We start from the raw sequence: 26,560 nt of genomic DNA, 5'->3' as shown, positions 1-26,560 counted from the left end.
TATTTTTTTTATTTTACAAAAGCATTTTCTTATACAGGCTCCCTGATAAATTATGTCCCTTGCTTTTAGCTGTGGGACAACAATGTGCAAAATGGAGTGTGCTTCAAACTAAAGCGCTGAAATAGTCCTAAGAGGCACATAGATGCTCAGAATTGTATGGTTGTTCTTTTCCCCCCCATATATATGTACAAAATGTTTGGACTACTTTTCAGCTACAGCCTGTTGTCCCCCAATTATTCCCTTATAATGGACATATTGTCACAGATTATCCTACATTTAAAACATTTTCCTTTTTAAAAAAATTTAAGGAGGCTGAAATAGCAAAATGGCTTTCTAGAGATAGATAGCACAAAGCAGTATATACTAATACAGTGAAACAATCTACAGGAGAGGTATTCTCCAGAATGAAAACAGGAATGTTTGGCAGTAACGTTGTGGAATATTTGAATGTTGTATTGGGTCACTGGAGAAATTAATAAACTCTCTGTTGGATCCGATAGTGCAAATGTGATCAGTAGTTTAGAATTCAAGATACTGTACTGAAACAGAATTGTTCACTGCCATAAAGGACATGGTTGAGTCGATGCCTTAATACTACAAGTACAATGTTTTAGCTGGAATATAAACTGTAGTCCTACAGAATCTAAGTGCATTGCTTTTTTAAAAAGCCATTATTTTTAATTAAAATACCTGGGTCTAATAAGACAGAACTGCAGGTTTGCCCTTGTGTTTAATCTGGGCAAACATCAATATGGGCTAATAATTCCCTATGCTGGCTTGTAGGATATTGTGCTTTACATTTGGGGCACGCCAGGAAACTTTCATCAAGAAGATTGGATCGCCTTGGTGAAGAACTTTTGTCTTGTAGTGTCAGCTTGTCTTCAAACTCACTCTGGAAGTTATGCAAGACTTCTATACATCCTCCATGCTCTGGAAGCTTCTGAAAAAATGGTTTGGAATATGTAATTAAATATGCACAATAAATATTTTATATGCAAAAACTGTTCTTTAGAGGACAAAATAGCTAGATGCATGAGTGAAAATAACCAGCTTGAATCCTGTGCTTAGTTAAGTAAACTGAGGCGCATGACCTCAAGTCCACATATGGTAGGCCATGTACGGCGCAGGCATGCTGTATATATTACACCAAAATAGCTAATTTTGGTTAATATAATCTGAAATAATTGCACAGATGTATTTTTATACTTTCTGGATTTTTAAACAATTTGGATTTTTTAAAAAACAACAACCACAGAGTAATACAAGGTGGACTTGAACATCAGGGTGGGGACAATATTTGTGCACTACCAGTAAAACTAACAAGCAGAGTGTATACAAGAACATTGAAGTCCCATCCATTGGTTACCTGTAACTTGCAGTTTATTATACAATACCCAACACATTTTTAATTTTTACCACAAGGTGCTCCTTAAATTGGAATAGAAAGATACTCAGGATAGAGCATTCTGCAATGGAAAACTGAATACTATGTGCTCGTGTGAGGAGACTGGCAGAATGCTCGCAGGCAATAAACCTCAGGCAACCAACAGATTATCAGCTCAAGGATGAGAGCTGATAATCAAATTTGCAATCCACAGATGCATTATAGGTAAAAGATGAGTAGGTATTCAGGACCCTTATACTACTCACTGAGGGCTCAAGACGTGTGATTTGCTCCCGTGCCTTGCGCAGCTCTTTAAGAACCTTATTTAACTGATGCTGCAAGTTCTGGCGATCAAGCTTTTCATTCTCAAAGTCTGAAGTGCATGCCTGGATCTGGTGAGAAATAATGAATGAAAAATCAGAGGGCTCCCATATATTGCAATTACATGATGCAGTTAAGAAAGTACATGTTTTCCTGGGCATTATGTCTTTAACAGAAAATTTGGTACCAGAGGTAGGAATAGCATGGAAAGAATAAGGGTAGGTTCTTGCATCATAAAAAAGACAAGCAGTTCAGCATGTTTCAACAGACTTTTATCCAAATATCAGATCAGGTAAGTACTAAAATAAACATCACACCTCTGAATTTTACTTCAGACTGAGAAGTGTTAGGAATGGTTATATGTCACTAAAATAGAAAAGCATAATTTGGTACCTGTTGTTCCAAAGCTGCCAGCCTTGTATTTTCGTCTTGCTGTTTTAACAAAGATTTCTGCAGCAGTTCAACCTTCAACATACAGAGAAGACCATATTAACAAAACAATGTTTGAATAATCAATATGTGTAGATGCAGAATAACTTTCTATGGCGGGGTACAGACCGCCGCTTTGCAGCGGTCTGGCACCGCCGCCAGAAGGTCCGCGGGGGAGCCGGAGCCTTCAAACGGCCCGACTCCCGCGCGGACCGAAAAAAGAAGCTCCAAAACGGAGCTTCTTTTTGCGTCGCGTTTGCGACGTAGCGAGGCGCCAGGGGCGCGCTCGCTACGTCAGCAGCGGCGCGACGCGTCTGGACGCTGTGCGTCCGATGCGTAAAGATGGCGGCGCCCATGTAGAAGGGGCGCCGCCATCTTGTACGGACGGAGTCCGTACTAGGCCATGGGGCGTCTAAAAGAGACGCCCCTTTTTTAAAATGGGACGTCCGGAGGACGTCCCAAATGGCGGTGCGGAAAGCACCTATGTCTGTTACTTTTTGCCACCCAAATAACATCTCACCACTAAAGAGAAACAGACATCACAAAGAGCAGTAATCTTCTTTTTCCCTCCATCTCAATACATGTTTCCATGTTTCCATGGCCAGTCCATCCAAAGAGACTTACACAGGAGTCCTAGAGTAAGCATTGCCAATCTGCCCTGCATTCCCTGCCATAGAACATGCATTTTAATGTGTGTCCAAGTGTATTTTCCATAGGAAAGCAGCCCAGTGTGGACTAATCACATCAGCATTGGAATAAATATTTGTATCCAAATCTAATTAAATCCATAGTTCCATAGAGCCAGTGTTGTGTAGTGATTTGAGTGTCAGACCAGGATTCTGGAAAAATTGGGCATGAATTTCCACTCAGCCATGGAAACTCAGTGGGTAAACTTAAGCAAATCACTCTCTCTGAGCCTAAAAGGAAGGCAAGACAAACCTCCTCAGAATAAACTTGCCAAGAAAACTCTCTGAATAGGGTGGACACAAGTCAGAGTTGACTTGAAGGCAACTAACATTAAAACCATCCAATGATAAGGGATCATCTTGTATTTGGAAGTCAACTGCTCTCTTCCTTCCATGACCTTTGAACCTGTGAAGGTGACACCCCTTCAGCGTATGAAAGTATTTCAGTGCCAGGCACAAGGCTGAACTGATATGCCTTCTCCAAGCCCTTTTCACATTTGATGTTAGCTTCCCTGTATCCTAGCTAAAGCAGACAATTCCTACCACCTTCTGTTAAGGTTAAACCCAATTAATGAATTAATGAATTAATTAGCTTTATATCCTGCCTTCCTTCCAAAATGGGATTCAAGGTGGTTTACAATAATTTTTAAAAAATACAAGTAAAACACTGATTACAAAAGTTAAAATAATTAAATAATACTAATAATTAAAATGTAAGTTAAAAACAAAGCATAGGTGAAACAATTAAAAAAATATTAAAGCATTAAACTTTAATGTTCTACAGTCTGGGAGTTCCATAGTCTGGGAGCAGCCACAGAGAAGGCTCAGTGATGGGACTGAGAAAAAGCCCTCCTCTGCTGCTCCTAACACTCGGGCTGGCTTGTATAGGGGGATATGGTCCTTCAGATGGTCTGGACCCAAGCAGGTTAAGGCTTTAAGGCATTTTGAATTCTTCCCAGAAATGGACTGGTAGCCAGTACACCTGTTTCAGTAGGGGTCACATGATCCCTATACCCAGCCCTGGTCAATAGCCTGGCTGCAGCATTTTGGATCCGCTTAAGTTTCTGAACAGTTTCCAAAAGCAGTTTTATGTAGAGCACATTATAGTAGTCTAAACAGGAAGTCATCAAGGCATGTGTTACCATAGCCAAATCTGATTTCTCAAGGAAGGGGTGCAGCTAGTGCACTAATTTTAACTGTGCCAGTGAGCTCCTGGCCACAGCCAAATGTGAGCATCCATGCTCAGATCCAAAACCAAGAGCACACCCAAACTGTGAACCCGAGATTTCATAGGCAGTGCTACCCCATCCAACATAGGTTGAATTACTATTCCCTGATCTGCCTTACAACTGACTAGGAGCACCTCTGTCATGCCTGGATTAAGTTTCAATTTGTTCACCTTCATCCAGTCCCATTACTGACAGTAAATAAACTGATAAGAAGAGAACTCATTTGAAACATAGTACTGGATGAGAGTTCTGCAGATACCATGGACTGTTAAAAAGGCAATAAATGAGTTCAAGAGTAAATCAAGCTTGAACTCTCCCTAGCGGCCAAAATGGCTAATGAGACTACCGTACTTTGGACATATCATGAGAAGACATGACTCATTAGAAAAGACAATAATGCTTTGTAAGGTGGAAGGCAGACAGGAAAGGACATTAAAAGTAGACTCTATCAAGGCAGCCATGGCCCTAATATTGCTAGACCTGAGCAGACCTCTTAATAAAACAGGTGATTTGGAGGTCTCTCATTCATAGGTTTGTCATAAACTGAAGTTAACCTGATGGCTATTAATGGGCGGCATATAAATAAATCCTATTATTATTATTGTTGTTGGTTTGATTATATTATTTCTCACTGCATACTAGTAATATGTTATTGTGCTATAATTATACAATTGTAAAATGTTTTATATAGCCTCTGGTGCTTTCAGGAAGACACAGTACATACATATTATAAAGAATCTCAGTCATTCTCATATACAAACCTGAGATGAGAGAGCTTGCGTTCGCTTCCTTTCTTCATCCAGCTTTTCCCTCATAGCCTCATTTTCACGTGTAAGCCTCTGTAATATCTGCCCTTTGATGTGGTTTTCATCTTGAAGAGTCTGAACATCAACCTGCTGGTGCAACTTTAATAGGCTTTTCAAATTCATCACTTCCTGCTTGGCTTCATCATACTTCCTTTGGAATTCATTCAGGTCAGCATGCAGCTGGGCTACAGTTTGCCTTTCTGCCTCAAGATCATTTTGGGAAGCTGCTAACTGCTGTTCATAATATCTTTGCTTGTCTTCTTGCAGGGACCCACCAGAGAACAAAAAGACAGAAAGTGAAAGTGAATAGCAGAGAAACAAAGATGGTAAGCAAACTTTTGTGCTGCTCCTCAGAACTGGAAATATGGGAACAGCCACCAATTCTCCAGTCTCTTACCTGCTGGCATGACGGATTCTTAATCATGATTTAAATCACTGATACAAATTCTACCTATCCTGATTTTAATAACTCTTATAACATTCCTTATAAGACCAATACATATTTTACAACACTTCAAGACAGCAATCCTGCTGCTGCTGAACTCTGAAACATGACCTCTACTGACTTTAATGGAGCAGAACTGCAGTAGAACCAAAAATTGTTCTTGTTTTATTGATTACTGGGTAAGATATACACTGCTACAGACAAGAAAGTGATACAGTTCCTCTATGTGGCATGTTTCTATGAGAAGACAATACAAGTTAAGACATCTTAATGTGTTGGAGCCAGCGTTGTGCAGTAGTTTGAGCACTGGATTATGACTCTGCAGCCAGGGGTCGATTCCCTGCTCAGGAATGGAAACCTACTGTCAAGGACTGCTCTCCCCCACCCTGCCTGGAGTTCAGTGAACAGGTCTTATGTATGATAAATAGTAAAACTTTATTACTGAAAAACCTTAGGTGTTAAAAGGAAGACATCTGAAGACAGAGGTGTCCTCATATCCAAACACTGGCCTAACATTAACATTACCTTGCCATGAAACTTCGCAGGTCTCATATTAATTCATTAACTAATTAAAACATACCACAACCCACTTCCCAATGTTTCACCCAGCCCCCAATACATGATCTCAACTCTACTTTTTGTTTCCCACCAGCTGACTCTAAGAAAATTCTTCCCCCACACATCTGCATGTTCTTGTGCCAGGCACCAAACATCCTTTTGAAATACCAATTATCTCCATTAATATTACACCTCCCATCATTCTGCTACCTAACTAAAACATTACAATACCCAATTAAACTTGCTTATGCATCACTACAACACCCATTTTATTCCAAGAATATTCTGGCACCTACTAGGTGACCCTGGGTGAGTCACACACTCTCAGCCCCAGAAAACTCCATGATAGGGTTATCTTCAGGTCACCATAAGGCAGAAACTACTTGAAGGAACATGGCAACAAAGGTAATACAAGCTTGCCTGTGCAGTGAGATGAATGTCTGCTTTTGGGGTTATTTTTTAGAGACACATGGTTGCTGAGTCCCAAGGTATTCATAGCAGTAGCCTCTCATTTATGGAATTTGTTCCATCCTCCTGATGGCTCATGAAACGCCATTATTACTAGAGTTTTTATTAATTACTGACCTATGGAGCATTTTTTTTCAGTTGTTCATTTTATAAATATACTCTAAGAACAACTATCTCCTTGTTTTATTTTTTGTTTCTACACTGCCTCATGAAAATGTTGGTTTAGAGATTGGTTGCCTAAAAGGCAGCTTACAGTTTGCTAATAAAAATAAATCAAGAAGATACATGTACATATTCAATCTTACTCATGACCAAATATATCAAATTCATAAGCTGGAGATAGAGGTCAACGTTTCTACCAGGACACAAGCCAAGCCAGCAATTTTTCAGTCCCCCCAGACCTTTTACACCTTTGACTCACCAAATAGGGCTTCTTGGAAAAGTTACTGCTTGGACCCAAACTCCCAGAATAGGCCACACTGGCTGAGGGATTCCAAAAGCTGTCACCCAAAAAAGTAATGTTTCTAAACTCTCATTCTTATCAAACATGCACTCCTGAGTTGAAGATAAGTGGTAATCCCATTTTGAAAGTTGGAAGTATTGCTGTGTTACTTTTGAGCTGGCAAGAGCCCCTCCAGAAGCTCTTAGAATATCAGAGTTGGAAAGAAGAACATTTTTTACCAAACTAACCTTTTGTTGGGGGTTTCTGTCAGAATATATTTTTTGCCACCTCCATACTGAACTGCAATCCTGCACAGTGAAATTGCCCTATCACCAGACTTCACTGCTAAAAGAGTGCTCAATTCTCTATCATTACAATGTGGATCTTCCCATTTAGTTTCTGTGTATCTTTGATCCAAGAATCTTTATCGTATCGTCCTAATTACGTAGCTCTTTTTTATGGCACTTGAAGTATCCTAGTTTAAAGCCTCTCATTCTGATATCTCCTTATCAAATCAAGAATAACTACCAGTGTCTGTTATGGTTTTATAGACTTCCCCCTTTTGTTGTTTTACCCAGGTTAGAAGGCCAGTTAAACACAGTGCTTGTTCTAAGTATTAAATCTTTGTGTCAGAATTTTCTTAGAGTCATTTGATTATTAGATCTCTAACTGTATGACTGGTTCAATATGTCCATAGCCCTACAGATAAGAAACTGGTCCAGTGATCAGTGCAAGATAAATTACAGCACATATGACCATTCAGCCTCTGTTTAAATACTTTTAATGCTGGAGAGCCCATCATTTTCAGAGGCAGTCTATTGAATCCTCAAACAACTCTCATTATTAGGACATTTCTCATGACATTTAGCAAGTTTTGGTCCTGCTTTCTGGACATGTTCTTGTCTGGACATGCCTCTGGACAGCAGAGGCACCAATAATTTGTGGGGAAGCAGAGAAAAGGAAGGGGATAATGAGGATGAGAGCCAGTATGGTGTAATGTTTTGAGCACTGGACTAAAACCCTGGAGACTACAGTTCAAATTCCTGCTCAGATATGGAAACCAAATGGGTGATGTTGGGTAAGTCACACTTTCTCAGCTTCAGAGGAAAGCAAGGGCACCCCCTCCCCTTTGAATAAATCTTGCCAGTAAAACTCCATGATAGGTTTGCCTTAAGGTCTCCATAAGTCAGAAACTACTTGACTGCAGACAACACTCACACACACAACGAGGAGTACCAAAAAAGGGGTGATTTCAGCAGCAAACTATTTAGGCTGCTGAATACTGCCAAATTTCAATGACAAGTTTTTTTCATTTTGGGAGAGCTTGTGAAGGCTGCAGCTACAAGCATGCCATAAGTGGCCCTTTTCCTACTCCCCATTGCCTTAGAGACCATTATAGCCTGCAGAAGACTCTGGGATTATTTCTCTGTGGAGGAGGCACCCAGAAATCCAAAGAAGTTTTTTCATTCTTACTAGAAAAAAGGAGCCCTAAAGTTTTGGCAGCCTGTAGGCTCCAAACTCTTTCCAGCCTAGCCACACTTCTTAGGCTCAAGAAATCAGTCTGTGGGCACATCTGGGAGCACCCACCTTCCAGTGGTCATAGGGAAAATCACCCTGGAGCCCACAGAGACCAATGGAATAGTATTTGAATTTTTACAGGAAAAAGAAAATCTCCAAGGTTGGCAGACTAGGGGTTTTAAACTCTTTTGAGCCAGATCATTAAAGCTCAGCAGCAACAATGATTTGTTGTGGGCAACTGTTTTCACAAATGTGCCTACGGCAAAGGCCTTTTGCTCTCAATATGCAACCAAGAACAGAGACTGTCCTGCCATTACATGAGGATCATAATAACCTCATTATACCCTTCCTGGTGATTTTATCGACTCCACCTTTGTGAAGACTGCAGAACCACAGGGAAGCGGATAAAGGGATACACTTCTTCACAATACATCAGCACCCATCACCAGTGGAATTCTAGGAATAATCAATTTAAGACAGATGCCTAATGATCCCATTTTTACAATAAAAAATTAATGTGTTGTGTTGCCCTGGTACAAACCAGATATTTAATGGACCTAAGAAACTGGTACAGCAAACAAACTATAAATTAACCAGCACCAGCTAACCTGTTATCAAATCTCTCCAGAATTTTTTATGTTACAGTAGCAGTTAGTTCTTGGAGATGCACACACTCTGTAAATGGAAGGGATTTTTTTTTAATGATGTGTGCTTAAAAGTCCACACCCCAAAAACAACTTTTGTGTATCTGCTACCTCACGCACTGAGTGTCTTGAGCCACTGAGTAGGAGGAAATATACCAAGCATAATTAACATGATTTTTCCCCTTCACATGCACCATCTATGATTGACACCACAGTGGGTAAGCAATGAGCAGTACATCCCCCTCCCCAGGCAACAGGTTTTAACACCATGAATTTAAGTGCCAGAAAAAAAGTGAAAATCAGATTTCACAGCTTTACATTTAGGTGTTAATTGATAAAAATTGAAAACTGATTAAGCCAATCGTTTCCATCTAAACTAGTTTTTCTGAATACTGCTCAGTTGGCAGAATAATCACAGCTAATACCTTCTGGCCTGGTTTCTTTTGCTTGTTGTTGGTTAACAGCCAGCTGCTGCTCCAGTTCAAAGATCTTTGCCAAGAGGTTCTGAACATAAGCTTCCCTTTGCTGGTCATACAAGAGCCACTGATGGTTTTTCTCCAAAGCCTTGAGAGTGAAGAGAATTATGAAGTTAGAAAAACTGACTTGTAGAAAAATGTATTTAGATCCTACTTTTCAGTAAGGAATACCCTTATTCGTACCAGAAGATATCCCACATGACCACCTCCCCCCCCCCCCCCCGTTTCCCCTTTTTCCTCCCCAGCAGAAGGGTTTGTGCACTACATGCTCTGGTAACAAGATGTTGTAGCTGATTAACTTAATATTTGTTTGGCACAGTGAGAATGCATGACCATCTTCAATGATTATCAGCCCTTCTGTGTAAAAAATTGCAGTGTGTATATATGGAGAGGAGGGGGAAGTGATCAATACACATCTAGTGGTGGTCCCATTCAGAATATGTAATGCCAAGGAATGTTGTGAATTACAATCTAACAGATTCACTTACCCTTAGATCTCATAATTCAACCTATCTTTTTCCACAAGGGAATTTAGCAATCCTGTCTTTTATTTATAAAGTTGGCTCTAATGGTTACATCTAAAGGGGGCTGCTCCAAGTCATGAAAGAGACTTTTCTTTTAGTGGATGGGATTCAGGAAATCCAAGATTTCCACCCAGGTGAAATTTCCTTGCCATAGGCTAAGCTGCCTGTTTTATTTTCATTATTGTTGTAGGGTTGGCATTAGTTTCACAGAAATGGCAGTTCACCATCTCCTGCCTCCAAAGCATTAAACTTCAAAAAGGACATGAAAAGAAAACTTCTGGAACAAAGTTTTTAGGACTTTGATCAGGGAGTAAACTGTGTCAGGCAGTGTAGAGGCACTTTTTTCCTAAGAAAACTGATATTTTACTACTTCTATACTTTTTGTGGGTTTTAAATGTTGGTGGTTTTTTTTGGTAGTTCCCTAAAATAAAATCGACTTTATTTTGATTTCATATTGTACCTAGCAATTTTCATAATCGTTACACACGTTTTGGTACCATAGTAGACTGAGACCAAGATAATCTTGAGAATTTTTAGAAGACTTGCAGGTATTCTTTCATTTGACTAGAAAGATCATGGCAGCAAATGTGTTCTGTAAACAGATTAACAGGTAGGTTTCCTATCCTACAGTCATCTTGTAGATGATTGTACAGATGGTTTTGCATATTTATTCATAGTTGTTGTAGTCATCTATCCTTTTGTGAAACAAAATGTTCATCTAGTTGTACTGAATCAGTTTTACCCACTTGAAATGGAACTGATAAATAGTACAGAAAGTGAGCAAAGCTGATGTTACTACAGTTATATATCAGGTTAAACTGCTGCTATGTAATATAAGGGAACTATATGCTATTCTCTTCCAATTATTACAAATATTCATCCGCAATCATTTCCACATAAAGCTTGGAATGTGTTTAAATTTAAACCAAATATGTTAAATCAGCTAACATTATTTAGAGCACTTCCTCTGAATTCTGGAAAATTGACATCACTGCACCATGAAGTAACCTTGGAATCTCAAAGGTTATGAAAGCAGGTGCCAAGTTCTGACAAGTTGCTCACCTATGTATATGGTGGGAAACTACATGTCTGATGTTTGAGGACCACCCTAACTAAGTACAGAGAAGCTCAGCACCACAAGGTGGGTCACCAGCTGATGAACTGGCCACAGCAACCATGAACACTGCAGTGGTCTGGAGCAGCTGTAATCTGTATTGGTAGAGGAACTACCTAAATAATGAAGTCACTGACCTTCAAGATATTGTTAAACAAATCCTTGTTGATCTAATGTAAGAAGTCTACCAGTAGACTGATCTATCCTTTGCCAAACTCCACTCAACTCAATATAGAAAAACACCCTTCATGGATACAGAGGTGTTGTCACAATGGTGTTCCCAAAGCAATCCATGATGTCAGAAAATGTAAACACAAATAAGTTAAAGATCAGTTTTATTTAAGATCAAGAATTCTTGTAAAGATAGGACAAGTATATGCATACCATCTGTAAGTGTAGTTGGCACTAGTCTTTTGCAAACAATGCACATTTTGGAACTACTCCAGGAAACACAGACAAGCTATTTGGGAGATTTTCCAGATTTCTTTAAGCTAATTTTGCAGGGTCTCGTCTAATGACAATGTTAAAGATACCCAATATTTGTGAATTGCCGAAAAGGGATTTATAGCACAGTCCTGCAAGTTTCTATTCATAAATAGACCCCACTGAATTCATCTGGGGTTATTCCCAAGTGTGAGTAGGACTATACCCCTGTTATGTGATTGTACAATTTCAAAACCTAACTGTGCTCCTTATGAAACTTTAACATCACTTAGATCAGCGGTTCTCAACCTGTGGGTCGCGACTCCTTTGGGGGGGTCAAACGTCGCCAAAGACCATTGGAAAACACATATTTCCATTGGTCTTAGGAACCGAGACACTACAATTTTATGGTTGATGGTCACCACAACGTGAAGAACTGTATTAAAGGGTCGCAGCATTAGGAAGGTTGAGAACTGACTTAGATAGTTGGGTGCTATCTAAGTAATGGCTCCTTTTTTTGTGAAATCTCTTCCCCAGCAATATGGTTTGTGCTCTCTTATTTGTTGCATTTAAGGCATTTTTGAAAAACTTCATTTTTAATAGTTTTTAGATGATGTTTTATAATGCTGCTGTTTCACTTATGTTTTAATGCTGTAGTTCTGAAAATGGTCTTATAATTCAGCCAGTATATTTTAATGTATTCTTGACACTTTGCATGCATCATTTTTTACTGTATTGTATTTATACACTTGTATTTTCTTTGCTCTCTTGGGTGGAATTGGAAGTTATCAATAATGAAATAACTAAGAAGATATTGTAGAGATCAATATATGGATCTTTGGTAACATAATTCTGTACATGAAATAAAGGGAAAACACGCACACAGTAAGACAATGCTGAGAATTTATGGATACACAAGCCTGTCTCAAAACTAGACACAAGGTTTGGTTTCTTATACGCAGACCTATAAAAACTTACGGCCACGTACACAGCTCAAATCATGCCACCTGGCAAGTCTGTTTACTCTGCTAACTTGGGCCAGCATCCAAAGAACTACTTGGACCCATACTTCTTCTAGCTCAGTGGAATTTGAGTGTTCTTGAAGCAGTTAGCTACCTAGGACCTATCAAACTGGTTTAGAAATTGGTTTAAGAAACGCGTGCCATGTGGCATATGAACTGCTGCTAAAGAGCTCTAGATGTCTCTTTCTAGGCTCACAACGTTTTCATTGAGGAAGATGTTGGCATTCAGCAAGTCCTCAGTATATGGTTAAGATAGCTATAGTAAGCTGGTTAACATTATACAAAATCATTTAAACAGCACAATACATGCCAGGTTTGCAATGTGAAAAGGAAAGGTTATGCTTATTTCTGTTTAAAGAATCTTTTCTAAATTGCTACTGAACTAATTGTGTGTTTCAATAACAGCACTTCCATCCCTGCCACAGTGAATAGGTCAATGTGAGGCTTTCCACATGTGTTTGCCCCCATTCTCCACCTACATAAGTTAAAATTGAGTTTTGTTAATGTGCCACAATCCCAAATTGCCTTTTTAAAATTCTAGGTGACATACAATATTGCACAAATTAAGGAGCTGGCCTGCACTAGGAGCTAAATCATTAACTATGTGGATAATGAGTCAACAATGGGATTTCTTCTCATGTCAATGAAGTTTGACTACAAAAGTTTGACTGTCTTTGAAATGATAGATTAAAGCATATAGACATAACACTGAAACTCAGAGCTGAAAATGAATTTATGTTCATGTGCATAATAATACATGCAACATTTTATAACTAGACCATTTAACCCCACAAGGAACACAATAGGCTGTTCAAGAAAGAAGACTGAGGTAAGTCTTCAGCTTGGTCCTAACATACTGCCAATGCATTGTTCTTACAGTGAAAAATAGCAACTGCCCTGTCCAATGCAAAAATACGGTGTGCTGTATGCACAATCTCCCTCCTCACTGCAGCTCTGAAAAAGTCCCCAGAACATATTTTCATTGTCCGCAGTGGCTACAAGGGAGAGGGGATAAAAATCCAAATGCTACTGTAATCACATTGGATTTAAGACTTCTTTTAAACTGCCTTTCCCAACTTGGTGTCCATTAGATATTTGGGATCACCAGATTCGGCTAGCGGACAAAGCTTGTTGTTAAGGCACGGAAGGGGAATGTGTGGCCCTCTGGATGTTGCTATACTGAATAGGTTTTCGAAGTTCTGTATACTTCAGAGCTAACTTGGTGTGGTGGTTTCAATGTAGGACTATGGCTCTGGAGACCAGGGTTCAAATTCCAGCTTAGCCATGTAAACTCACTGGGTGACCTGGTGCAAGTCACATTCTCTCAGCCTCAGAGAATGGCATTGGCAAACACCGTCTGAAGAAACTTGCCAAGAAAACCCTATGATAGGTCTTAGGGTTGCTGTAAGTCAGGAGTGACTTGAAGGCACATAACACATAGTCTGTAAAGAGTGCATTTTTTCTTAAGTATCTCTGCTTCACATCACAAACCCAATTTGCCTCTGAACAGATAATCTGAAGCTGGAAGTGAACAGGAGGAAATCACTTTTGTCTTTTCATCCTGCCACTGGAGAGCCCCAAGCATCCCACTGGCATAGTGTATGGATCATGGTTTCATTCCATATGGCTCACTTTCTTATGTAAAGTTCTCTGTTGTAAGCTTGTGTTCCCAAACACGCTTATATGAGACCAGGTTCCAATCAAACCAATGAAACTTACTTCCAAGTAAATGTACAAAGAGTGAGTCTAAATTGCTTGTTAAGATATTTTTGTAAAGTAGCATACGCAAACATTTTTATAACTTCTCTTACATCTTTCAGTTGCATTTCAATTTCATTAACATATCCTGGTTTTCCAGAGCCACTTGCAGCAATATCCTGGGGGAAAAACAAGCAAAGAAATAATAAAACATATCTCCATTTTAGAAGTCATGAGCAAATACAACCACATTAGGCCATGCATATTTTTAATCATGTGAGGACTATGTCATAGAACGTTTCTATTATTTTTAAGATGAATGGAATACTTTATGCACTCTACATAAACCTACCATTTCTTCTTCAGCACTATAGATCAGAATGTATACAAAGTGATTGACAAATAGCAAGAGTTTGTTTATTTTTTTAAATGATTACATGATCGAAACAATTATTTTAACTGGGTTTGTGTTACCTTGATCAGAAACTGTCCATTATATTTTGATTACTAGGACCACACTGTAAACTAAACGAGTGCTCCTCAGGCTATCTTGAAACCAGCACTACAGTGGGATCTTGATACCTGTGGGGGATCCATTCCGGACCCCCCTGCGGATACCGAAAACTATGAGATCTCAAGTCCCGTTGTCTCCAATAGTGGCACGTGCATGCGGCTGTGCCACCATAAGAGACAGTCCCTATTGTCCCCAGTGGCGGCACATGCACGCGGCCACGCTGCCATTGGGGACAACGGGGTGGAGGCTTACCTGAAGTCCTGTTGTCCCCAATGGTGGTACAGCTGCATGCATGGACCACCACTGAGGACATTATGCTGTTCCTAATGGGTGTGTGGCCATGTGCATATGCTGCCATTGGGGACAATGAGTGCTTGCTGTCCGTGGATGCTTGAATAAGTATGGCAAGTCAGCAGATAATGGGGCCCCACTGTATATATGTATCCAATGAGATGCAATTGTTTCTTTCTGGGAAACTTGCCAGTGAACAGCAGGCCATGTCTTATTATAGGATGGAAACAGTCTAGGACCCATCACTTTAAATAACAGCAGGTTTAGCAAAGACCTCGCCTGTTCCTGGAGCTTTTGATACAATACCTGTCTGTAAATGCCAGACCACCGATCGAAAGCACATTTTAAAAACAAGGCTATCATATGATGCCCAATATCCCTGCATCTGCAAGACCTAAGCAGGACTATGGATGACAGGGTGACCTGGGGTCATTAAGACATTTTTGTTGCTTTTTAGTATGACTACATGAATAATCTCACTCATGCATTCCAGTTTTGTTGTTCACACTAATTTTTTTATCAGAACCACATCCATGCGCATATCTACGAATTCTGTTGCTCACACATGTCAGCACTGTGAATAAAGATGGATTCGATGATACAGGTAAATTCAAAACACGTTCAAGGCATGCAGTTTTATCCCAATTTATCCCAAGCCTATTCACATCAGTTACTCACACAGCCAACAATGTGAATCTTCTAGGAAAAAAATCTGAGATTGATTATCCTGGGTTAAGTATGTAAGCCACCTCAATCCACTGGGAGAAGCGGGGTATAAATTTATTATTATTATTATTATTATTATTATTATTATTATTATTATGTGCAAACTTAAATCTTAATCCAATGCATTTGAAATGCACCTGGACAACAAAGATTCAATCCAGAGTCTACCATGATTATTTTTACTGTCTGAACAACCCATTGGAAGTGTCTGATTCATAGGGTCGCTATAAGTCAAAGTCAACTTGAAGGAAGTTAACAACAATAAATCAGTATTCAGATGATATTCTATTGCCATCTACTGTCCATAACTAGTACTGTTATAATTCTATTTTACAATATTTTAAAAGTAATCAAAGTTACATCTTAGTTTACACTTGTGATACCCACTTTTTTAATCGTAGAAATTCTGTGCAATGTTCTAATATCTCACATAGGTGTAAGGAGAATGAAGCAGTTTGGTCATGTTTTATTAGAACACTATGACTTTGTTGACATGGAACAACACTAAAAATTCCCAGTCTCCCACTAAAAATATCACCTTTGCTTCTCCATAAATCATTTCCTCCTTAATCCCAGTCATCATAGCATCACAGAACTAGAAGGGGCAAAATATGCCCTCTACAGTGCATCAAATCTAGAGCATTCACAGCCTATGCTTAAAAACTGCCAGAAAGAGAGAACTCACCACCCCACTAGGTATTTTATGCCAGGAAGCATGATGTTCAACTGAAATCCACCCTCCTATAATTTAGACTCATTAGATTTATGATTGCTCTCAGAGGTAGTGGTGAAGAATCCTTTGTTCTTTTCTCTGAGACAATCTTCCAGGTACATGAAGAGCATCATGTCCAACACTGACAGGTCTCTCTGGACTAAAGATATCTAGTTTCTTCAATCTTTCCTTACAGGATATATTTTCCATATGCTCAACACTTTAGTGCTCTCCTCAGGTTTCATTCTAATTCATCTATCTCCCTCTTGAATTGGGGTAGCCTAAACCAACTAAACTGATTAAGTCTAACTGAAGAAGAATTTAGTGGAATTATTCTCTATAATATATTCTGGAATATTTTATACTGTTTTAATCGCACCCATAATCCTCTTTGGTTCAGGAGCACAAAGATTCAGATTATAGTTTTGAGTGAGGTGTAGTGAGGTGGAAAGTCCTACACCATCCCACTCTCCTTGAACATAGACAGATCATGTGAATTGGAAGCAGCTACCATCACAGCTTATGAAGAATGTGCAGGAGTATAAGAGCATAAATAAGTTCTTTGGGCAAGTATAAGTAAGGAGTACACATATAATGCTCTAGAAGCAAAGCAAATTGAAGTGGAAGGTTAACACAACACTCATTTCAATATCTAAGATTATGACCAAAACACCCTGCAGTTGGCTGAGAGCTTCCAAAACCAAAAAATAAGGGCACACACCATTTAGACCCACATACTTAAATATAAGCATACCAGCATAACACTTTTTGTATGACACTGAAAATCTGATAGTTATAGGATCATTACACTAATGATCATTCTTGTTTACATAAATACATACATACATACTGAGTCCCACTATGTTTCAGTCTGCCCCTGGCTTCATTGAAATGCATACAGTACATGGAATACTAGTTAGTTCAACAAGAAATATTGTAGCACTTGCCTAATTACTTACTTCCCTAATTTACAGGCCATTATGCTTACAAAAAGCTCTGTATTCCATTCAAGTCCACTTATCTCAAGGATATGTTACAGTAAACTGTTTGCTGAATAATTTCTAGCAATATATGAAGGACAAGGGGGAAATTCAACTGGATTTTGTTTCCTCTTTCAACTTCTGTCAGTCACATAAAAGCATAAAAATGTAAAGACTAGAAATGAATCCATTATCTCTAGACAAGCAGCCCACAAGGTAAACAAAAAATGAGTCCTGTGGCAGCTTAAAGACTAAATAGGTTTATTATGGGCCAGAGGCCACCTCCACCAAATGTACAAAGTTTATCTTCAGTTGGCAGTATTTTGTGCATTCTCTCTCTCTCTCTCTCTCTCTCTCTCTCTCACACACACACACACACACACAAAATGTAAACACTGAGACCAAAGGGGCTGACATTCCTTTACAAAGCTCAGAGATAACAAGAGATAAACAGATATCATTCACAATACCTGTAATTTGCAATAAACTTTTGCTAAGGGCCTAAATCTCCTAAAGGCACCAGGTCCCATCTAATCTTGGAAGCTAAGCACTTAGTACTTGGATAGGAGACTGCCAGAGATTCCCTAGTGCTGTATGCTATATTTCAGAGGAAGAAACTGGCAAAACAACCTCTGAGTATCCCTTGCCTAAGAGAAGTTGCCTAAGATGACAGGCGACTTAAGCATAACCATACACACACAAGCTAATTTGTAACCAGCTAACACTGATGTGAATTATTTGTATGCCTACCAGGGCTTAAGTCTCAGTTTTTTACAAAAACTTGTCTCTAACTTTATCAATTGGATTAAAAAGATTTATTGTAACCAAAAAGCCCAAATTAGAGTAAACGGGGAAAAGACGGTCTTCTTCAATATACAGAGAGGCACTAGGCAAGGTTGCCCACTCTCTCCATTGTTGTTTCTCTTGATTATGGAATTATTGATAAAAGAAATCAATTCTAGCGATGAAATCAAGGGTATAAGAATCAAAAATCAAACTTATAAAATTCGTGCTTTTGCGGACGACATAATACTTTTTGTTGAAGATCCAATTAATAATATAGCCAAAATCATGGAAATTATAGGGAATTTTGGAGAAAGGACTGGCTGTAGAATTAATAAGAATAAATCAATGATTATGACTAAGAATATGAAGCCGAGTGAAGAGAAACAGCTAGAAGATCTCTCAGGAATTAAGACTGGGAAAAAAACTAAGTATCTAGGATTACAAATAACGAGCAAAACAGTGGATCTCTTTGAAAATAATTATAAAAAATTATGGGCTAATATAAGGCACGATCTGATGAGATGGAACAAATTAAACTTATCAATCATGGGCAGAATAGCCACAATTAAAATGATGATACTTCCAAAAGTTCTGCACTTGTTTCAAACATTACCAATTTTGATTTCCGAAAAGATATTTAGAGAATGGGATAGAGATTTGGCAAATTTTATCTGGAGAGGAAGGAAAGCTAGAATTAATGACAACAAATTGTCAAAAAGGGAAGAAAAGATCCTGTTTTATATGGTAACTACGGCACGTGTTTGCTATGCTCAAAGATGGAAAAATGAAGAATGCCCAACAGTAGAAGATTGGATGTTTAAGTTATATGAGGCAATCGCAATGGATAAGTTAACTATGGCTCTAAGAAATGAACAAAAAAAACCAACTAAACGAGGAATGGATCGAGGTTATAAAATTTTTGGAACAAAAATGGGGTCAATCTGCAATTGTCTCATTAATTTGAATTTAAAATTACGAAAGAATATAGAATTTACAGAATGAAGTGTATATACACCTAGGATATTTATATACAATAAGGAATGTAGGATCCACTACTAGATAGGCAAAGATCAGAAAGTCATAACATACAATAATGGATCAAGATTGGTATAGGAAGTCACTGTATGAAGTTATAAGAAGCTACTAGTGAAATGAAAAGAAAGATAGAACTGACTATGAAGAGTTTAAAGGATAGGATAATAAGATCATAGAGTAGATTTGAGATGGGTAAGGTAAGTGAAAGAAGGTAAGAGTAGGTAGGAGAAGAGGAGATAGAGGGGAAGAGTTAAAGGAAGGAGGGTTGTAGAAGAAGAGTGAAAAGGGAAGGTAAAGATAGGGTGCTTTGAAGGTAAAGAGAGAGATAAAGAATGAATAAGGATAGTTATCATTATAGTATATGTATTATGATCCATAAACTCTTGCTAGGAGAATAATAAGACTAGAGCTTAATGTATAGTCATGACAAACTTATGGTTTTTTTGTTTGTTGGTGTTCTTTTTGTTTTGTTTTGTTTTTTCTTGTTTTTTTTTCTAGTTATGTATGTTTGTCTGTATGTACTGTTACTGTATTATGCTTTATTGTTTTGTAATATATTATGTATATTATGTATTTTAACAATAAAATTATTTAAAAATTTTAAAAAAAAACTTGTCTCTAAATGTAAAAGGTTATAGAAAACAAATAATAAAAACTCGTTTTCATTGTATTGAATATGTCAAGACGGCCTCTTTTATCAAGGATAAAAACATCTGCAATTCTTTAACATCCCTATTTTGTCGAAATACCTCTGTGATTACATACACGTGTACACTGTATCTGCTCAGTAAAACATCCATTCACCACACACACTAATTTCATTTATCTCATGAAGTAGACCCTAGAAAACTAATTTCACAATAAATCTTACAGTTTTAATGTGTGCTAATTAGATGTGACAGAGTAGTATCTTTGCCGCCTGTGATGTTCACTTGGGAATAGAATAGATGACCAACTCAGAAGGCACTGAGTTTACCACCTTATCCTTCTCTGCTATCCTTTCTTGCCACCATTCTTGCCTTTCCCAAACTTATCATGGCAAGGGAAAAAAATGAAGTACAGGACCAGAGAGGACTGGTGGCCCCAAAGGCCTCAGGCAGCAATGCAGCCAAATTCAAGCCATGTCCTGAGATTAAGAGAGACAATCCACCCCAATCTTAAACCAAATCCAAATTCAATCATTTGAGTTGGCACCCATTCCAAACCTAATCTGGAGGAATTTACAGTGTGTTTGAAGGAGATGAAGGTTACACAGGCTTTTCCAAACAGCCAGTGAATACATTATGTTAGTGAAAAACTTACCTGGGAAATCTGTACATTATCAGTTTTATTTTCCAGGTCTGAACATTTTGCTGTAACTGTAGATAACTGACTGTTCAGCCAATTCACCTCTTCTGAGAAAGAACTCAGCATCTGATCCTTCTTAGCCATTTCCTTTGTCTTCTCTTCCAGTTGATTAAGTAGACTAGCAGTATCACTACATTGGCTTCTGCTCTTCAGCTTGTCTTTCAGGAGCTGGATTTCACGATCTCGCTCTCCAAGGATATTGCTATATTTTTCAGTTTCCGTTTGAAGTGCAAGTATTTTCTACAAAAAAACCAACCAAACATGTCAGCACAAAAAAAGACCAGAGTATTAAGAAATCAAATAATCCCCTCTGTACAAGGCACAGAAATCAATGCAGTGGTAAAAGTTAGGGCTTACAGCACAATACCAACTGGATCAGAACAACTAGTATAGTTGGCCCTCCATATCCACAGCTTTAAAATATTTTTTTAAATATATGAGTTCAAAAAAGCAAACTTGATTTTACTATTTTATATCACAATTTCACTATGTCATTGTATTTAATGAGACTTGAACATCCATGCATTTTGGTATCCATGATGGGTCCTGGAACTAAACCTGATACCAAGGGCCCACTGTACTAAGAGTCCTAAAAGTTCTGTCTTATGAAGGCTGCTTTAATTTGGAAAATGGCTAACCATCAGCATCAAGGCCATTACAAAATTAGGTGCCTGCAAATATTTTGAGCATTCTCTCAACATAGACGGGTAGCTATGTTGTGTTGCCCCTTTAAGGCAAGGGCAGGATAACTCTGGCCCAGGACAAATTTGGCCCCTATAGACAAAAGGGTAGACATTTTAGCCAGGTTTTGGAGATCCACTTTAAGCAACCCAGAAAGTAAAGATCAAAGGAGTTGTTGAAAAGGCCTCTCCTTGGCCTAAAATGGCCTAGGGGGCCAAAAAACATGACAAAAAATGCCACCTAGAAGTGATGAGGGCTGGTGGGTGTAGTGCTGGCTCTCTATGGTCTTATGTGGGGACAATGTGGCCCCCTAGACTCTGACAGATGCCTACACCTGCTTTAAGACGAAAGCCCAGAAGTCCTCAGTGTCAGAGGGCCTAACAGGAACAGAAGGAAATGTGTTCAAGCTTATCACTGCCCCCCCCCTCAGAAGTTAGTATTTGTTCCAAGAAGTTTTAATAAATAATATTAGCTGAAAAAATCTATGTGCACTGCTGTCTTCCATCTTCAAAAGATTGTACCTTTTTAAATTATAAAATTTACAGTGAAGTAGTAAAAGCTCAGCCTGTTTAGAAATGTATATAGCGGAGTTTGCCCCCCCCCTTTTTTTTTGACAAAACAGAAGATGCTACAGATGACCAACATCTTATGAAGTCTGAGTTTCAAAGGATCAATATCATATGAAAACAAGCAAAACAGCCGATGAGAAAACGGCTCAGTTGCTATTTCAGATAACTAAAGCGTCCATTTAACCACTGACAGTTGAGCTGGACATCACTGTGGTCACAGGGTGTATCATACAGGTTAACTGTAGGAATGCAAAGGATTCAGACTGTGCTTGTGTCAGAGGCTATGATGGACATACTCACAACACCACCACTTCCTAAAAATTTTGTCTTATTCTGTCATGCAAAGTTCCCTTGTGTGTGTATCTGCACCTTTGCCTACCCTGGCAGGTAATCAGTACTTGCTTTACTTGCCCAGACAGAGAGGGAACAGGAAACCTGCTTTTAGATGTTTTACTTTATAGTAAAGAGAATCATCCAACCAGAAACCCATCACTGGTTCTCCTTATCTTTTTACTGAAAATTACACAATAATCATGACTCCAACAATCTAGGTCAGGGAAGTAATTTACCTCTGAAATGTAAACAAACCCAGCCCAATGATGAAATTACTGCATAGGCTCATGTATAACTCTAGAAATTTTAGTCAAAAAATTGACCCTAAAACCCTGAGTCAACTTATCCACAGGTCAATATAAGTACTGTACTTTAACTCTTATTTTAAAAAAGGAACTATGCCCTGGTGAAAGACAAGAGTGTGATCTGGAAGCACTGACACACATCACCCCCCACTCTTGCATCCATGCAGCCTTTAGAGTGAATGTAAACAGTTATGCCTGCTAGAAGTTTGTACATTCTTTGGCATCATTTTCCTTTGCTTCACCCTTTACATCCTTTGTTATATGACCCTAGTTTTACCCTCAGCCTATCCACTGGTCATATCAAAATCCATAATTTTGGCCCCAAAACTTGCCCTCAACCTATACATGAGGTTGGCTTATAGTTGAGTATATATGATAAGGAAAATAAAGTAAGGGGAAATAAGGCATCACAAATGCTCAAGGAAAGAAGAAATAAAATCCTATTTAAGGAATGTTGTTTTATCTAGCCTTATACTGAAGCAAGTTATATGAACTTACATCAGTCAATGTAACATCTGACTTGGTCAAGACTGATGGCAGGGGGGAAAACTTAAAGGGGCTTATTGCTAGTTTATATACTGTGAAATCAAAGGCTTTCATGGCTGGCATCCATAGTTTTTTGTGGGTTTTTCGGGCTATGTAGCCATGTTCTAAAAGAGTTTCTTCCTGAAGTTTCGCCAGCATTCAGAAATGATGCCAGCCACAGATGCTGGCGAAACGTCAGGAAGAAACTCTTCTAGAACATGGCCACATAGCCCGAAAAACCCACAAAAAAGCTTATATACTACTGGTATTTATTTTTGGAGTAATTGTAGAGTGAATTGATAACTGTCACCTTGTCAGCCATGGAGCATGGGTTCCTTTAGGCACAAGGTGTCTCTGGCAGAAGCAGATTGGACTAGCAGGTTAAATGACAGAAAAGATGCTTGTTTCAAACTGTTTCTAGGTAAAACTCAGGGGCACAGGAAATGGCAATCCATTGTGTGCCAATGGAACCCTGCTCTCCCAGCTACTGTAAAGAAAAGTGACAGTCTAATAATTTCTGGGCCATCTGACAAAAAGCACCAACAGCTGAAGGTGAGAGAATTTGAATAGACTGATACAGTGAAAGCTCCTTAGCATCTGCATTCAGACCTTCAGGATCTGACTCAATCTTTTCCAATTGCTCTTATGAGAAATAGTATTGGATTTTAAATAGTGAATGCTACCATTTGATGGATAGCATGGAACAGTGCACTAGAAGCAGCACGCTAATAGTAAATGAAGTCAAAAACAAGCTTAAAATTAAACTTTCTACCTGATGCATTTAGGAGAGCAAGGCTGCAAAAGAGCATTTATTGTACAAATGCTTGCTCTCCATCCCTCACAATGCTATGCAACAATCTTAAAGCCATGTACAAATCAAAGTGTAGATAAAATATGATATCACCTCCAGAAGCCTCTTCCTTTCTTCAGGTGACATTTTGCTTTTTCCCTTTACGATTTCTTCCAGAGATTTTTTCAGGACTGCATTTTCTTTCTTATAAACTTGCAACTCAGATTCAGACTTGGAATCAACAGATTTTAATCCCCTCTTGCTGATATTCATTTCTTTGGCGGCCTTGGATGTCATATTCTAGGCTTTCTGGAAAAATAATTAAGCACTGTTGAAGAAAATATACCAAGAGTGATGCGAGCCTGTAAGCGTAGCTTGATGTGCAGACATACTCAAATGAAACCACATCAAATGTAACAGGACTAGGGCCATCATCCAAAACAGAAAGTCTCACTGAGCTCTACAGGATTTACAGACTAGCAGGCATGTATTACAGTTTTAATCCTCAATTCTAGCACATGTGTGACTGTAGCCTCACATGTTTTACAAGCCAAGGAATTAGCAAATGTCAGGCCCTTTCCAAGCAGACTTGACATTTCCACAAAATTGTCAGTGTTCACTCCCAAATCTAACAGCAGCAAGTTGAAAATGAATATACTTTCTCTAAATTTCAGATCAGTTACTAGATTCAGCAGCACAATTGCAAATAACAAAACTCCCAACGTTTAAGTCTCTGTTGCAGATAAATTAAAATAACCTCATATATTAAAAACTGCTCCGCTATAAGAAATGCTGGTGCCTCTATCCCAATATCATGTGAAACATGGATTGGCAAAGGACACTGGGAATGATGAGAGAGTTCATAGTGCATTCAGTTTAACTATACACTTGTCCCTCCATATTCAACAGGGTTAGGGGCACAAGACCCCCCCTCCCTGAATTTGGAAAACTGCAAGTAACAAAACCACCATGTTTTTACCTGAGAGGACACCTCTCTAGGAATCTCTAGGTCCTCCCAATGCAACTCTGTGATCAACATCCGACAGACAACACTGAACTGCACTGGAGGAGATACAAAGGCCCAGTAGAGTCTTCTCTCTAGGAGTCTCTAGGTCTTTCAGTGTGACTTTTAGTTAAAGTTGACCACAGAGTTGCACTGGAAGGCCTAGAGATTCCTAGAGAGGACATATTAATCAAATCTCTGAATAATCAAAGCCACAAATATCAAATCTGCAAATATGGAGGGATGACTGTGTGTGTGTGTGTGTGTGTGTGTATACACCCTCTCTCTCTCTCTGAGTCAGTGTGGTGTGGTGGTTTGAGTGTTGGACTATGACTCTGGAGACCAGGGTTCGAATCCTGGCTCAGCCATGTAAACCCACAGAGTCACCTTCAGGACTTGAAGGTACACACCAGCAAATCTCTCTCTCTCTCTTCCTCTGAGAGCCAGTGTGGCCTAGGGCTCTGGAGACTAGATTTTGATTCTCTGGTCAGCCATGGGAAGAAACCCACTGGGGGGCCTTGGGTGAATCACACACTCTCAGCCCCAGAAAATCCCATTAGATGCCCCATAAGTCAGAAAGGAGTTGAAGGCACACAACAACATTTACACAGATTGTGTGTGTGTGTGTACATATTATATATAACCATTATATAGCCCTTTATTCCTGCAAGCAAGCTCAGCCACCTGCCAACCAGCAACAACATTCTCCTTTATCCAACCCCTTTCTTTTCACCGGATGGTCACAGCAGGCCTTGGAAAAGTTCCCCTTTTGGACAACGACACTGTTGCCTGGCACATGTGTGTGTGTGTGTGTGTGTGTTTGTGGGTGTTTTACTCCCTAAATCTTCTCAGGAGAAGAAGGGGCGTGGATGACAACTCCTCCTAAACCCCTCGAGGCGCATCCACACTGCAGAATTAATGCAGTTTGACACCGCTTTAACTGCCATGGCTGTTAAATGCTAAGGGATCCTGGGATTAGCACTTCTGTGCCTCCTCCGTCAAACTCCCAGAATTCCATAGCAAAGAGCCAGACAAAGAGTTAAAGCGGTCCCAAACCGGGTTAATTCCTCCAGTGTGGATGCAGCCTGGGCTGTCCCTGCGGCGCAGCCTCCCACCTGTTGTCGGGGCGAGGCTGGAGCGGCTCCGTCCCTCCCTTCCGGCGCCGAGGGAGGGACGGGGAAGACTGGGCACCAACGACGCGGCGGCGGCGGCTCCCTTTTCGAACCCAGCGACGCTGCTGTAGTAGTACCTGCTCCCGCCACTTCCGGGAATTTGAATCCCGCGGCGGCTTCGCTGACGCCATTTCCGCCACTCTACGGGGTCCGAAAAGGGCCAAAAATGGAGAAGAAGTGAAGCAAAAAACCCCGAAACTCTCAGGCCTGGATTTTGCTTCCTGCTGTCAAAGTTTCCAGGCTCAGTTACAATGAATAGCCCTGGTTGGTGTTGTTGTGGGCAACCCTACATCCTGGGTTTTTACTTGGCAAGGTTTTGTTGGGCTTCCGCCTGAGGCTGAGAGAGTGTGACTACTTGCCCCTCAAGGCCTACATGGCTGAGCCAGGGTTCGAACCCAAGTCTCTCTAGAGCAGTGGTTTTCCCCAAACTGTGCCCTTTAAGAGATTTTGGGCTTCAGCTCCCAGAAGCCTCAGCCATATTGGCCAATAGCCTGGGATTCTAGGAGCTGGAGTCCAAAATCCTCTCTTAAAGGGGCACAGTTGGGGGACCCCTGATGATATAGTATTATAGTACCCCAAACTGTGTCCCTTTAAGAGAGGATTT

General features: G+C 39.5%; 1 protein-coding gene across 3 annotated transcripts; it reads right to left on the bottom strand.

The window, feature by feature from the left end:
- Nucleotides 1-26,030, bottom strand: CEP55 (centrosomal protein 55). Of its 3 annotated transcripts, none has more exons than XM_089507852.1 (9): nucleotides 25,900-26,030; nucleotides 23,896-24,090; nucleotides 20,534-20,818; nucleotides 14,301-14,366; nucleotides 9,356-9,494; nucleotides 4,811-5,115; nucleotides 2,099-2,170; nucleotides 1,651-1,776; nucleotides 1-940 (listed from the first exon to the last, which is right to left on the bottom strand). In XM_089507852.1, the coding sequence occupies exons 2-9, from the start codon at nucleotides 24,076-24,078 to the stop codon at nucleotides 731-733; spliced, it is 1,386 nt and encodes a 461-aa protein (XP_089363978.1). In that variant the 5' UTR covers nucleotides 24,079-24,090; nucleotides 25,900-26,030; the 3' UTR covers nucleotides 1-730. The 3 variants fall into 3 exon arrangements, with proteins under 3 accessions (XP_089363978.1, XP_089363980.1, XP_089363979.1); XM_089507854.1 differs by having other exon boundaries at nucleotides 1-937; XM_089507853.1 differs by having other exon boundaries at nucleotides 4,811-5,112.
- Nucleotides 26,031-26,560: the final 530 nt, after the last annotated feature.

Source organism: Sceloporus occidentalis, unplaced genomic scaffold (genome assembly GCF_023333645.1).
Source record: "Sceloporus occidentalis isolate IW3139 unplaced genomic scaffold, rSceOcc1.0.p SCAF_2, whole genome shotgun sequence".
NCBI lineage: Eukaryota > Metazoa > Chordata > Lepidosauria > Squamata > Phrynosomatidae > Sceloporus > Sceloporus occidentalis.
The sequence above is the reverse complement of the archived record's forward strand: the minus strand, read 5'-3'. Positions and strand labels throughout refer to the sequence as shown.

Coding starts and splice junctions, on each gene's coding strand:
- CEP55 (XM_089507852.1), bottom strand. CDS start 24,078: ATGACATCCAAGGCCGCCAAAGAAATGAATATCAGCAAGAGGGGATTA. Junction 14,367..20,533: donor ATAATGTACAGATTTCCCAG/GTAAGTTTTTCA, acceptor TTTTTCCCCCAG/GATATTGCTGCAAGTGGCTC. Junction 5,116..9,355: donor AAAAGAAACCAGGCCAGAAG/GTATTAGCTGTG, acceptor GGTCCCTGCAAG/AAGACAAGCAAAGATATTAT.